A 13313-nucleotide genomic window follows, 5' to 3' on the forward strand; every position below is an offset into this window, starting at 1 on the left:
TTGAATTTAAGCTTAGAAAGCTTGACTCCATGTAGCATGCTTTGCTAGAGTACAGGCTCTACTAGAGGAAGAGGCATTTCCACCACTGCACATGTTAGCCTTAGCAAGCATCAGGTAGTACTACAGCAGGCAGTCACCTCCACAACAATGGATTAGCTGGCTCAAAGAAAGTGCATTTACAAGCCCATTTTTTTAGTGCAGTTAAAATAACTCCAAGACCTGCTCAGCTTCAAAACATAGGATCACAAAGGGGAAGGAGAGTACCTTCCCCTCCCCTGCAATCTAGTGTGACCTTGAGGTAGACGATCACTTATACTTTTCGCTACAGTCTCATTTTCCAGGATGTTATAGAAAGGAGTATCAACATTCTAGTTTGAGTAGTATAGAGACATTCAACCACCCCACACCACAGTTTGGGTATTTTTACATTTTATTAATACATTTGCATTAACAGAGGAGCCAACTTATTCGTTTTCCTCACTGCGCAGTCTGGCATTTGGATTGGTGATCTTGATTGCAAGCTGCGCTGCTCTCTCCACAATTACCTTGCGGTTCTTAGAGGAAACGTTATGCGCAATCTCTGCACAGTATGACCTGCACAATAACAAAAGTTAATCTAGCATCACAAATGCTCATCTACACAATAACTAATATCTTAATGACAGACAGTAAAGCCAATTCAAGCCTTAAGTAACAAGAATATTCTTGCAGCTAGCAACAGCCGGTATTTGTATAGTGTAGACTAGTGGTTCTCAACTTCTTTCCTACTGGGACCTATTTGCAAAGGTTCATGGTGTGCCCTGGCCCTGCTGGTGCCCTCACTCCCAAGCTGCAGCCCTGCTGGGGGAGTCCCCAGCTGCCCCAGTCCCATTTGAGCCAGAGTACAGTGACTGCAGCAGCTCCAGCTCATGCAGGCAGCAATGGAGTGAGCTGGAGGGGAGGCCTGTGCCAGCCCCTGCCCTAGGCTGCGACTACCATAACATGCCCTGCCAGGCAGCCTGGTCACAGCCTATTCTGCCCCCTGAGCAGCGTCTCTCTGCCACTGCAAACACCCAGCCTAGCCTCATCTCTCTCATGCACCCTTCCCCCTGCCATGGTCTCAGCATTTTCCCAGGATCAACATTTCTCAATCTGCAGTTCACAACCCTCTGAAATCTTGCAACCCACTTTTTCCCCCAGAACACCCATCAACACAGGCTAGTGCTGGGCTAAGCAAGCACAACTCTAGTACAGACTGCTGAGTTGTATCCATTTATATCAGTGGTGACTTAAGCCAGGAGTCTGTCCTCCCCTAGACAGTCCCAGTTCAGTGAGTGTCTTCTGCTCACTATCACTATAGCGGTATATGCAGAAGTGTGGATTAAAACATGTCCTGTACTGCTAGAATTACCCCATCTATTTAGGAGATTAAGAAGTTATTGTGTATAAGTCTCATGGAACTTGTTAAACAACCTATTTCTAGTAGATTTTACATTAGTGCCTCTACTGCTTTTGCATTTTTAATTAAAGAAAAAGCATGCTTCCAAAAGGAAACTTTAGTTACTGTCCTTTGCTTCTCACTAGGACAGACAGTCAAAGTGACCACATTAAAATTGATCTCTAGCACTGTTCTCTCTCAAAGCACAGTTTGTAGGCAACACTGAAGTGAAATTCAGCCCATTGTAAAAATCACACCCTGAATTCAGATGTTACCCAACACTCCCCCATTGTGATTTGCTTCATTAATACCCATCTTCAAAACCTAATGAAAACAGAGCTCTTTAAATACAATCTCTATTTTTTCCTGCAGAGGACCATGCATGCTGACTAGAACTATTCAATGTACTTAAGACAGCTCAACAGGAAGCAAGTCAGGGTGATCCAACCAAGTTCTGTTGCTTTCAGGCCACCTATCTGTCAAAGTCAATCCACCAAAGACCCCCTCATCCCCTTCAACTAGCCACCATTTTTCTATCCTAACACTGAAGGCTTCTCTGGTCATTATTTTGCCTGCTTCCAAGAACTATGGGTATAAATGGACAGAAGCCATGCTTCAGTTGTGGCTGGACAGTAGCTTGAAGTGGATATGATAGCAGCAGGGAAATGACTGCCTGCTCCTCAGCAGTCTGAGGTGTTAGGGACCGGGTTTAGTACCCTTCAAGGCCTGTCTCCTGCTTTCTGCTCCAGGTTAAATGCTAAGGGGGCAAGGAGGTCCAGCATACTTGGACAAGTACACTCGGCTCTAGGGGCCTTGCTGCTGAAGTCCCCTGCGTTTATAGCATGGTAGTGCCCCAGGGCTGCCACTCCTGGGTAGGCTCCAAACACTGTGTAATGACAGACTACTTCCCTGGAGTCAGGTGCAGCACAGGGAGGTAAGAGCAGGGCCCAGCTTGTATAGAAGGCAGGGGAGCAGCTCCCTCCCTCCAGCATTTACTCAGCTGCTGCTACACCTTGGGTCATTCACTGTACTCCTCCCCTGCCCCAACTGGCAACCTACCTCTGGCCCCAACCTCCAGGTCTGACCACTGCCACAGACCGAGCAGCACAGGCGCATCTAGCCAACCAACCACCCACCCCTCTTAACAGGGCCAAAAGCTTGTCTTCATTTACTTGTTACTCATCATCAGCACTTCGAGCTCCTTGACGTTGTGGACCAGGAACTTCCTGAACCCAGTGGGCAGCATGTGCTTTGTCTTCTTATTGCTACCATAACCAATGTTGGGCATCAAGATCTGGCCCTTGAATCTCCTGCGGACTCTGTTGTCGATACCTCTCGGCTTACGCCAGTTGCGCTGGGAACGACACGAGAACAATGTTTTGACCCAACAGCAGGCCCAATGTAACAGCCTGGCCTTAACTGCACATTGAGCAAACTCAATTCTTTGCAGAGCCAAGCCATTCCCCATCCCCCAGTGGGATTCTTAATCGCCCCTTCACACATGGTGTTTTCCGGGCTTTAACTCAGTATCCAACAGCTCCCTGCGCAAGCTCTGCCGGGACTGAACCAACTCTTGGGGGAGACGGGCCTACCTTGATCTTGACATAGCGGTCGGACTGATGGCGGATGAACTTCTTGGTTCTCTTCTTGACGATCTTAGGCTTCACCAGCGGCCGGAGGGCAGGCATAGTGTCTGTGGGGGGGCCAGAGGGGTGAGGCCGGGCCAGGGACTTCCCCGCCCGCACCCCCAATCTCTACCCTAGCCCAGCCTCTGCAGGGCCCCGTGTCCCGCAGCTTCCCCATTAGCAGCTGCAGCGCTGGTGCTAAGGGGGCCCCCAAAATAGCCCGGGCTCTGCAGGGCCTGTGTCCCGCAGCCCCCACATTTAGCACCAGGGCGCATGCGCTGTAGGGCAGCACAGAGCTACCTGGCCCAGCCCAGCCCAGCCCGTGGCTCCGCTGCGGGCAATACCGAGCGGCGGCAACGGAGGGTGCCGCCCGCAGCGCGGAGGAGGCGGCGGCAGCGGGCTGCGGGCGGCCCCGGCGCAGGATGGCGGCGGATTGTACTTACCGCCTGCAGCGCTGCACCTACCGCGGCAGGCAGCGCGGAGAGAGGGAGGGGGCGGCCCGCGGGGCGTGATGGGAACTCTGCCGCGGGTCCCGGCAGGTCAGTGCAGCCGTGGGAAGCATGCAGCTGAGGGGCGGGAGTGTGGGCAGCCGCGCGGCCCCCAGGCAACAGGAGAGCTACGCGCAGCTTCCAGGCGGTTTGCTGCAGGGTTGGTGTTAGCCACGGCCACGCGTAGGTTTCCCCCCACCTACAATATCAGTAGATAAGTTATACCAAGCTGCCAGGACCCGGCCTTCAAGCACCGACAGCCATTTTTGCGCAGGCGCAGGAGGGGGCGGAAGCTGTTCCGCCAGTACTGCTGCCAGTACCTGAAGCCCCTAATGGCACGGTGCGGCATGGAGCCGGCTGGGTGCGCTGTTCTCCTGCGCTCCCTGCTCCGGACAGGAGGGGTTGGTACGCTAAAGGGTGTTTGACGTAATTGTTTTAACAGTGACGTGATTTAAACGTCACTCTTGACATAATCAATGCCTTGTGCTGTACTGGCTTCAGTCCCTAGCTAACGACCTGCCATGCCTGAGTCTTGGGCCCCTTCCCCATGACATCTATTGTGCAATTGACTGGTGACTCGCACAAAATGGTGCAAAGTAATGATCCTCCTGCCATGAAATGGTCACCTAGCTATAAAAAGAGCCAGCCGCTACAGAGTTAGTGCTTGAAAATGTGTGACAACTTTATGGCTGGTTTCTAACACATGGCAGGACCCTTGGAGAGAGGAACAAAATTTGATAAATTTCATCTAATGCAATTTTCAACTTGGGTTGTCTCGTCAGAATATGATTTTATATTCTTCACCTGAATGTGAATGAAGGTCTTCTGAGATCAACTTGAGGACTAGAGGTTGCTGGTAAGTGCTTGGTGTTTTCCCTAACCATAATGTACTATGCCTGGACTAAAATACAGTAAGTGCAGCCCAGGCATCTGGCAAGATTTACAACAAAAAGGCCGCTGAGTCCAGTTCTCACGATTGCTTTACATTTCTTCAGTACTAAGGTAAAAGAAAAAAAAGACCAGACTTTTGTTAATCCTTTCCCGGTTGCTCAGAGAAGATGCTGCAAATGGATGTTATGCTTATTCATGCCCCACAAATATGTCCCATTCCTTACCTGTGTGGCAACAGAATACGTTGGTATAAAAAGGAACAAAGCTATCTAAGATCAACAACATTTCCTGTGACATCACAAATAATTCCTTTTTTTGAAAGAGAGCATTCCCATTCTTGAGCTGAGGCTGATCTTTACTCAAATGATATGCATCTTTGCACACCTTTCAAAATACCTTTGTTTGAATGTGAGCTGGTTCTTTTCAAACCGCAGACACTCAGCATATCTCTGCCTCGCTCCTCGGGTGTACAGATGGAGTAAGTGCTTGGTTCAAAAACAGGCTAATTTGGGACATGAACCCTGTCATTCCCCACCTAACAGCATTCCAGTGCCTGCCACCAGGCTCAGCTCACCAGGAGAGTAGGTCTGCAAGGCAGCTCTCTGAAGTCATCCAGGCCACTGCTTGCAAGAGCATTTCAAACTCCCTGCTTCAAAACTCTGATAGTTCTTCAGCCCCATCCCAAATTGAAAGTGAAAACATACTATTAACAGCAGCTTGTCAGCATTGCAGCTGTGCGCTCTTATTTGTCCCATAGGTGCCATGCAATGATTTAACAGTTCTGGGCATCCGAAAGAGAGTAGGCAAGGTCTCTACAACCAGAACATCCAACAGTCTGCGGTCCACTACAGCAGCAGAACAACTCCAGCCCCAAGCGTGAAAGTGAAAATAACTGTCCTAATTAACCTAAACTTTTTAGGAGCTATAAGGTGAGGTGCCTTCTCAGGGCACTGGGCCCCAGACCATCCTATACCGTTCTATAGATTGCTGCTAGTTCAGGGATTCAAAATACAGGCATGATATTCATCTCCCCTCTCCACAAGTCAAAGCTTTACAGCTAACCAAGCTTAAAATTGTGCTTGAAGTTCAGCACGTGACGGATTCAGCCTTACAGTTACAGCTTCTCACCTCACGTTTACAAACTCCTCTTCAGTGGTTTCAGATGGGGATGGTTAACACTGAACTAAAAGCTGTTGTTTGGCAAAGTAGAGTTACAGGGAAATTTCAAAGCTAGAAAATGTTTGACATGACAGTATTTGTTTAAACAAATGGATTCAGATTTTCCTCTATTTCTTCACTTTTTGTGCCAGTGGGGAGAGGAGATAAAACACAATGCAAGACAAAACAAAACAACCCAACACTCTCCTCTTTTACTTCCTCTTGCAAGAAAATTTGGAAACATCTAGGGAATGAAAAAGTGAGGGGAATCCCACTGCTTCATTTTTTTCCACGTATAAGTATGAAAAAAACTGAAGTGTTAAGTGCCTGACACAACAGAGGTCTTCCTTCCCCCCTGCCTACACAATCCAAACAGCCTGATTTAAAAATCCCTTCCTGTTTCAATGGCTTATGTCTTAAGATCATGCATCAGTCACCCTAATTCACCAGCACAAACCTGGACGATGGAACTTCATTTCTGATGCAGAGAAACATCAGAGCTGTGGGGAAAATGAAGTTGGTGTTGCTAGCTAGGAAAAAGTTTGCCAAGGAAGGAAGACTTGTATCATTGTGTCAAGCACTTAACACTTCAGTTTTTTCAAACTTACATATGCAAAAATTGAAGCAGTGGGATTCCCCCAACTTTTCCATTCCCTAGATGTTTCCAAACTTTCTTCCAAGATGAAGTAAAAGAGGAGAGTGGGTTTTTTTTGCATTGTGTTTAATTTCCTCTCCTTTGTTCCACTGAAACAAAAAGTGAAGAAGTAGAGGGAAATTTGAATCCATTTGTTTAAACAAATATTGTAATACCAAACATTTTCTAGCTTTGAAATTTCTCTGTAGCTCTGTTTTGCCAAACGACAGCTTTTAGTTCAAATCCCAGAGGCAGCTGGAAGCAGGAAGAGGGAATGATGAGCAACTGTGCAGAGTCTTGTTGTGATTCTGGGCTGCAAATCCCAGAGATCTTGGGGGTGCGTGAAGAGGAGGCGAATACACAACCCATGCTGACTATGTGCCAGAGCTATGCTCTAGCACCCCCCACAAGCTTCTGGCTTGAGCCACTGCAGGCATGTGGGCTGCATTTCCCGAATCAAAAGTGAATGTCTATTCATCTGCTTATTGGTTCAATCTTTGCAGCTTAGACTAACCTACGAAGACTGAATCAATTCAGCCTTGGGTTTTTTGACTATTTGTACTTAACCCAGAGGAACGTAATGGCTGTAGGGACATAACAAGGACTTTGCCCAGCGTTCCAGACAAGTTATTCCTTACTTTAATACAATGCAAGGCTTTTATTATAGGCAAAAATTATATTTTTTTCCATTTTCCTCCTTTGTTGTCTTCACCGCTCTGGGTACCTGTCTTCAGTCAGAGTTCTGTCTGGTGCCTACACCTCTTCTGTAGCTCAGGGGCTGTTCTCTGAATAGCTGACCTACCCACCCTGCTCCAGGTAAGCTTGTATGACCATGGCTGGCCCCACCTGTTAAAAAAGGATGCTTTTCCTGCCCTCAATTTCCCATCAAATTCAAAGAGTCTGTGTCAGAACCTGTAATCCTAGAAATAGACAGTGCTAAATCTGGTTGAATTCTTGGACGCTGGGTAGTGACCCAGGTGGTCACTTCCAGTTTTATGCCCCTCTATTCCTGTGATCAATGGTTTCCTGTACCAGTGAGTTCCACAGCTTAACTGCATCTTGTGTGAAAAAGAAATATTTCTTTTATTGAAGGGTTTTGTCTTTTTTCACTTTTAAACAACAATGAATTTCCACTTTTTCCTGTCTTGCAAACCTCGGAGAGCAGAATTTCCCAATCTACCTTCCTCAGATCACATGCTTATGTCCCTCCTTATTCCTCTCTTCTCTTAAGATAAAACACCCTGGTCTTTCTGTAGTCCATAGGAGAACTGTTCAGGAAGAGATCATGAAGCTTTTTTTGCCACAAGGGTGTGAAGTGCTGGTTTCTTTTTCAGATTAGATTTGAAGTCCTGGCTCCCCAGAGGCATTTCATTCTTTGTTCTCTTGCCCAAATTCTGACTCTGCTCAGTTGGCTGTAGCTGTATCATCAGCACCCGTCTCTGCGTGTGCTACCTCCACTGCGGTTCCTAATCCCTTTTCTGGCTGAGCTGGGAGTCCACAGGAGAACTGTCCCAGACTTTCACTCCTTCTCTGTTCTTCTTCCCTGAACCAATGTCCAATCTGGCAAATGTGGAAGCCATACATCATGGCTGAAAATCCCCACTATAGCCTGAGGTCTTTAACAAGGGAAATTTAAAAAAGGTGGAAAACCCCACTTAGCAAAACAACAGAAGGAAAACATTTTCTACAATAGGCCACATATAAACTTAACTTCTCTCTTTCGTTACTGAGCTATGCCAGTTCAGGTACTGATTGAAAAGTATTCTTTGGAGAATTGAAGCCACAATCATTTCACCAGCATTAACAAACGGAATATTCTTAACATCTGGATCTTGTTTCAGAGAGTTGCTATCTAATCCCCCGGGAAAGCTAATCCAGCGACAGATCTATGCATTGTATTCCACTTTTTGTTGATTTGGTTATGACCTAAGCAGAGCAAGTTTCCAAGGAATTGCAAATACGTATTGGGTTGTATTTCAAGGGGCACTTTAAAACAAAACAAATATTCCAGTGATAGAAAAACTCCCCACACTGCCATTTGGTGAACCAAATCTAGGCAAGCAACCTTTCAGGCTGGTTCCACCCTCACCACCTCCTCTCTTGTATACTTCCTCTCTCCCGTCCCATCTTCAGTTCTGTCATTTTTCCACTTGTGGAAGAAAGGTAAGTGAAACGGGTAAGAAAAAACATTCTAAGTAAAAAATAATAACCTCACTTTTAAGGGGGATTCTCTCTATTCATATCTTTAATATCAATCTCTTAGGTTTTCCAGGCAGTTCAATGCCTAATTCAAATCAGGAGAAACTGGAGGAGCTGTATCCAGATTCTGCAATCAAGTGACACTGCAAAGTCTTTAACTTCTCCTCTTTGTTAAGTTCCCAGGTTTGGTTCAGCGCATGCCCAAGGCGATCATGTTTCTCAGAAGTGCTCTGCTGGGAATTCTCCTTTTCTGCATTCTCTGGACAGAAACTACTCTGGCTGGCTCCAGTTTTTTAAGCCCTGAATACCCAAGGACACAGGTAAAATTAAGAATTTTCTTCTCTTGTTAATCCAAACCACTTTCCCCTAGAATTACCACTTGAAACCAAATGACTTTATGTTAAAGCAATACTCAGAAAAAAACATCAATCTGCCTCAGCATCACAGGGGATAAGGCCTTTGAGATTTATTGCAAATGAGCATGAACCATTAAGGCTATATCTGCGCCTGGAAGATTGGGCCCCTGAAGTGTCTCCAGCAGTAATAAAGAACTAGAGGATTCTGATAATTTTGCCACTGTCTATCCCCATTTAAACCAAGATAAAACAACGGCAGAGGAAAATAACTTCCACTAGTGAAATAGCCTGTGTGGCAAACTGTAGGCGTTGTTTCCCAGCACAGACCCAGGTCTAATGGTTTGTCTATGGAAAAAAACAATTTACACTTTTCAGCAGCAAAAAGATGCTAAGAAGCCTACCACCAAATTACACCGCCGGGGCGCAGAAGGAGTTTTGGATACAGGTGAAAAACAGGCAAAGGGAGACAGCAGTGAAATCGAAGTTAAGGTCTGTATTTTGCAATGGATTCAATGAGGCTGGGCAGGTGGGGTGGAATTGTGGCTTTTTTTGTTTTATATCATCACACAGCACAAAATGCAATAGAAATTTGTCACGAAAGGTAACATATATTCATAGCCAGTTTGAGCAGTTAAAACGAGCACTCAGGACTAAATTGTTGATAATCTTAAAATCTGAAGAGGCTGAGAAATTTTGCAAAAAAACCCAACTGCAACCTGCTACTAACTTAATACCAATATTTATTTTCACTGTGGAATTCCTAATATTTTACTGTAGAATTGTTTTCTCTCATACTTCATGGCAGCGTTTGCCTGTAACAGCTGTCCACAGCAATCCCTGTTCCTCAGGAAGTGAGTAATAATTATTTCAGGACAAGCTGATGTTTGGAGAAGACAAACCTTCAGGCACTTCAGTTACCGTACTTCTTTTGAAGATAGCATGCAATCTGTGTGCGCTCAAGAGCAGAAAGAATTTGAACCCTCTTTAAAAGGAACAGTTAAGCCGTTCTTTTAATTTGGTGTTTTTGTTTTAGTTCAATGTCCCCTTTGAAATTGGTGTCAAGATAACAGAAGGACAGTACCAGGAGTATGGACAAGAGCTCGAACGGATCTTAGAGGACATTCTTACAGGGGACCCTAAAGGTACTTTCTGCACCATTGGAGAAAGATAAGATTGCCAGGCAAGCTTGCCAAAAGGCTGTTACCTATTGTGGGATACTAAACCTTTACACCAGGGATCGGCAGCCCCTGGCACACGTCAGAGCATGGCATGTGAGGTCATTTTGCTTGGCACACCACTAGCCACCTGGACTCTAGACAGCTGCTGCCAGCCATGCAGCCTGGGCTGCTCCCAACAGGCAGCTGGGAGGCTGCAAGCCCTGCTGCAAGCAGCCTCGCTCAATGGCTGGCAGCAGATAGCCAGAGTCTGGGCTGGTTGCAGGGGCACCACCAGCCTCTTCCTAGTGGAGGGGCTATGCTGCTGGTGAGAGTGGGGTGGGCTCAGCTGTGCAGGGCAGGTGGTGGTGGCCCAGGCAGTGCTGTGAGTGGTGGGCTGTGTGGCCCAGGCAGTGCTGGGAGGGGTGGGCGGTGGCAGCCCAAGTGGCACTGGAGGGGTGGCTGCGGGGTGGGGGGCCTAAGGCAAATTTGGAGGCACACATGCAGTCACCGCCAACACAGAGCTGGAGCCATGGCTCCGGAGTGCTGGCATCAGCTCTGCTGTTGGCAACTACATGTGCACCTCGAGGCACAAGTTGGGGAAGGGGCCTGAGGCAGCGCACGCATGCATGCCTGCCTCCGCATGGATGGCAGTGGAGGGGCCAGGGTTGTACTGCCCCAGCCCCACCACTGTGCACCAGACCTCTGAGAGGATGGGGAGGGACCTGGGGTTGCGCTGCTTTGGGCCTCTCTTCTGCTGCGAGGGGTGCGTGTAGCCACCACTGGGGCTCTGGAGTCCAGGGCACAGGGGCACTGCTGGGAAGGGCTTGGGGGCATATAGCCACCCCAGAATTCACCATAGGGCCTCCCCCCTGCCCTGCACCACCAGGGCCACCGCCACCCACCCTGCCCCACTCCTCGCCAGGTGGTTAGTGCTCTCCTAGTCTCTATTTTTCCTCTCTCCTCATCTTCTATTTTTTCTCTCCTTTCTCTTTCCCTCCCTCTTTCTCTCTCATCACAACATGCTCAACAAAAAAAAATACACAACAAAGGTAGTTTATAAAATTTTATTCATTGTCACCAGGTTTGGAATTTTTAGAAAACCTAGTATTTACGGAAAAAAGAAAAGAAAAAAAAAAAGCAACTTTTGTAATCATTAACTATATTAATAAGCAGTGTATCCTGCCACGTACCTCCTGCCCCGGCTTTGTTTTTCTGGCATGCTGGCACTCTGGCCTCTTACAGGGTAGATATTGCAGTTTTTTTGGCACTGGCCAAAACATTGCCTGCCTCTGCTTTACACTATGATTTCACTATAGCCATTTTGGATGTCCACTATGAAACCCTGTAAAGAGCCTATTTTTCAGAAATTGAGTAAGGAGGCTTTAAGTAACCTTATGTTGGGGACCAAAATATGAAAGTACTTAAAAAAATGAATCACAAGCCACTTTTGAAAAGAGACAGTATTCCCATATGCCTTCAGCCAGTATCTTTTTTTTTAAACCAGTAAAAGGCAAACAAAATAAATTTTGGATGCAAAAGAGGCAAATTGGCTGACTATACCAGCACATCAAAATCAGTCGTCTTATTTTTGTTTGAGACCCTTCATATTTCTGCCTTTCCCTGCTCATCCACTCATCCTTATTGTGTTGGCTCTTCACCCCCTATTCTGCCAACAATGCCAGCTTTCATCACTCAGTTGTTTGTTCTCACTATAAATGTCTTTTCACTGTTTGCCAACACCTCCTATAAATGGATCTGAAAAGCTACTTTTACTGTCCTTCAAATCCCTTCTCAAGCCCTATATCTTCCAAGTCTCATACATAAGTCTGCCACTATCATAGCAGCAAGCATACACAAACCCAAATCAGTGTCTTCCTCTCCTTCGTCTTCTGACAAGACTACATTGACAGAAGCCAGATCTTGGTTGGGTTTCTGGGAATTACAATATAAAAAGCAAAATAAATCTCTGCCCTTTGCCCTTTCAGAAATCCAAGTGGATAACTGACAGGAGTTGAAGGACACCAGCAGCACATGATGACCGTATTACAACAAAACTCTGCTTTCAAGTTGTGGACCTGAAAAATATTCTTTTAAAAAAACAGATGCCTGGGGCTGAATAATTTACATTTTTAAACCATTTGGGTGAAAACAGATCTTTTTGGGAGGGAGGCAAGAGATGAAATAACTTGGTAAAGAAAACCAGCAGCCACCTGACTTCCAAGTTGTTTTTACTTTTATTTTTTTCTTGATTGTATCACAAATGTTCTAGGATGTGTTTGGAAGTCACTTGAACCTTTTCTACAAAGGGAGGGAGGAGGCCTGTGTATGCTTCTGCAGCAGAAAATAAAAGTAGTATTGAAACTGCAGTAATTTTTTGCCATTTCTAAGATTATGTGAAGAAACTAGATGCAAGTTTCAGTCTCTGCTATACACATCAGCTTAATGAGGAGCTGCACATAAAAATAACCCTCAGTTAGCCAAGACACTTTACTCTGTTGTTGATGCATCTGTTTCAAAGGGCATCACACCCTCCCACACCTTTTTTGAAGTTAGTGAGACTCTAGCTGTCATTTTCATTAGAGACAAACTAGTGCCCTTAATGGTTCTACAAAGAGAACATCAAATTATATTTTCACAGTGTAAAAGGTATAAACTGTCCCTCCCTTGAATGCACCAGGCACATTCATGAGCGAGAGCTGCCCTACGAGCAGGCAGTCCCTACCACTGAGATATACTCTCATGCAATAGGGAGGATGGTTTCCCACTCAACTCTTCCCTCAACTGGCTGACTTAAGAGAGACCATGTGCCTTTAACAATACTTTTAAAAGGAATACTTAAAACCCCCCCCATATATTCCAAAACCTTCATATAAAACAGGAAGCAAGTGCCTAATTGATGTTAACATCAGAATGGAAAATCTGTGAAGCAGAGGGGTGGAGTGGAACTTGCCTTCATACCATCGTTTCAGGGTTCGGAGATGGGTTTGGAATCCCTGCCTGGAATGGAGACTGAGCAAACAGGCAGAACCAATTTACAGAAATGCATTTAGTTTATAAGAGACCCATGCTAATGATTTTGCAGTCTTTCTTAGAAATGTTTATTTAACATTTTTAAATATTTAATTTTTTTTTTAAAGTTGCAACTGTAGTTCCAAATATTATTTAAAAAGTTACTACCCCTTGTTAAAAAGTCTTCTGAATGCAAAGATAAAAGTTGACATTAAATAGTTAAAAAAAAAAAAAAAAAGAATTCTACAAATAAAACCTGGTTTGAGAACTGTATTTATCAAGGTTTTTGGCACTTCTTTCACAGAGGCACTTGTCTTCACAACAGTTTGGCACAACAGTGCAGCCCCACAGAACCACCTTTGGGATGGGTTTCCACAAA

The 13313-nt window shown here is 45.7% G+C and overlaps 2 protein-coding genes across 7 annotated transcripts; one reads left to right on the top strand and one right to left on the bottom strand.

Annotated features, from left to right (window-relative positions):
* Positions 1-412: 412 nt before the first annotated feature.
* RPL32 (ribosomal protein L32) lies at positions 413-3625 on the bottom strand. The gene is made up of 4 exons (XM_090021979.1): positions 3486-3625; positions 3010-3110; positions 2590-2771; positions 413-594 (listed from the first exon to the last, which is right to left on the bottom strand). Exons 2-4 carry the CDS (start codon positions 3103-3105, stop codon positions 465-467), a joined length of 408 nt encoding a protein of 135 aa, XP_089878105.1. The 5' UTR covers positions 3106-3110; positions 3486-3625; the 3' UTR covers positions 413-464.
* GHRL (ghrelin and obestatin prepropeptide) lies at positions 3448-13233 on the top strand. Of its 6 annotated transcripts, none has more exons than XM_090021983.1 (6): positions 3448-3581; positions 4313-4386; positions 8589-8732; positions 9144-9257; positions 9802-9910; positions 11911-13233. In XM_090021983.1, the coding sequence occupies exons 3-6, from the start codon at positions 8610-8612 to the stop codon at positions 11928-11930; spliced, it is 366 nt and encodes a 121-aa protein (XP_089878109.1). In that variant the 5' UTR covers positions 3448-3581; positions 4313-4386; positions 8589-8609; the 3' UTR covers positions 11931-13233. The 6 variants fall into 6 exon arrangements, with proteins under 6 accessions (XP_089878109.1, XP_089878110.1, XP_089878106.1 ...); XM_090021980.1 differs by lacking the exon at positions 3448-3581 and adding an exon at positions 3782-3935; XM_090021986.1 differs by lacking the exon at positions 3448-3581 and adding an exon at positions 3782-3935 and having other exon boundaries at positions 9147-9257.
* Positions 13234-13313: the final 80 nt, after the last annotated feature.

The sequence above is a fragment of the Crocodylus siamensis genome, chromosome 11 (assembly GCF_052110815.1).
Source record: "Crocodylus siamensis isolate JL-2025a chromosome 11, ASM5211081v1, whole genome shotgun sequence".
Lineage (NCBI taxonomy): Eukaryota > Metazoa > Chordata > Crocodylia > Crocodylidae > Crocodylus > Crocodylus siamensis.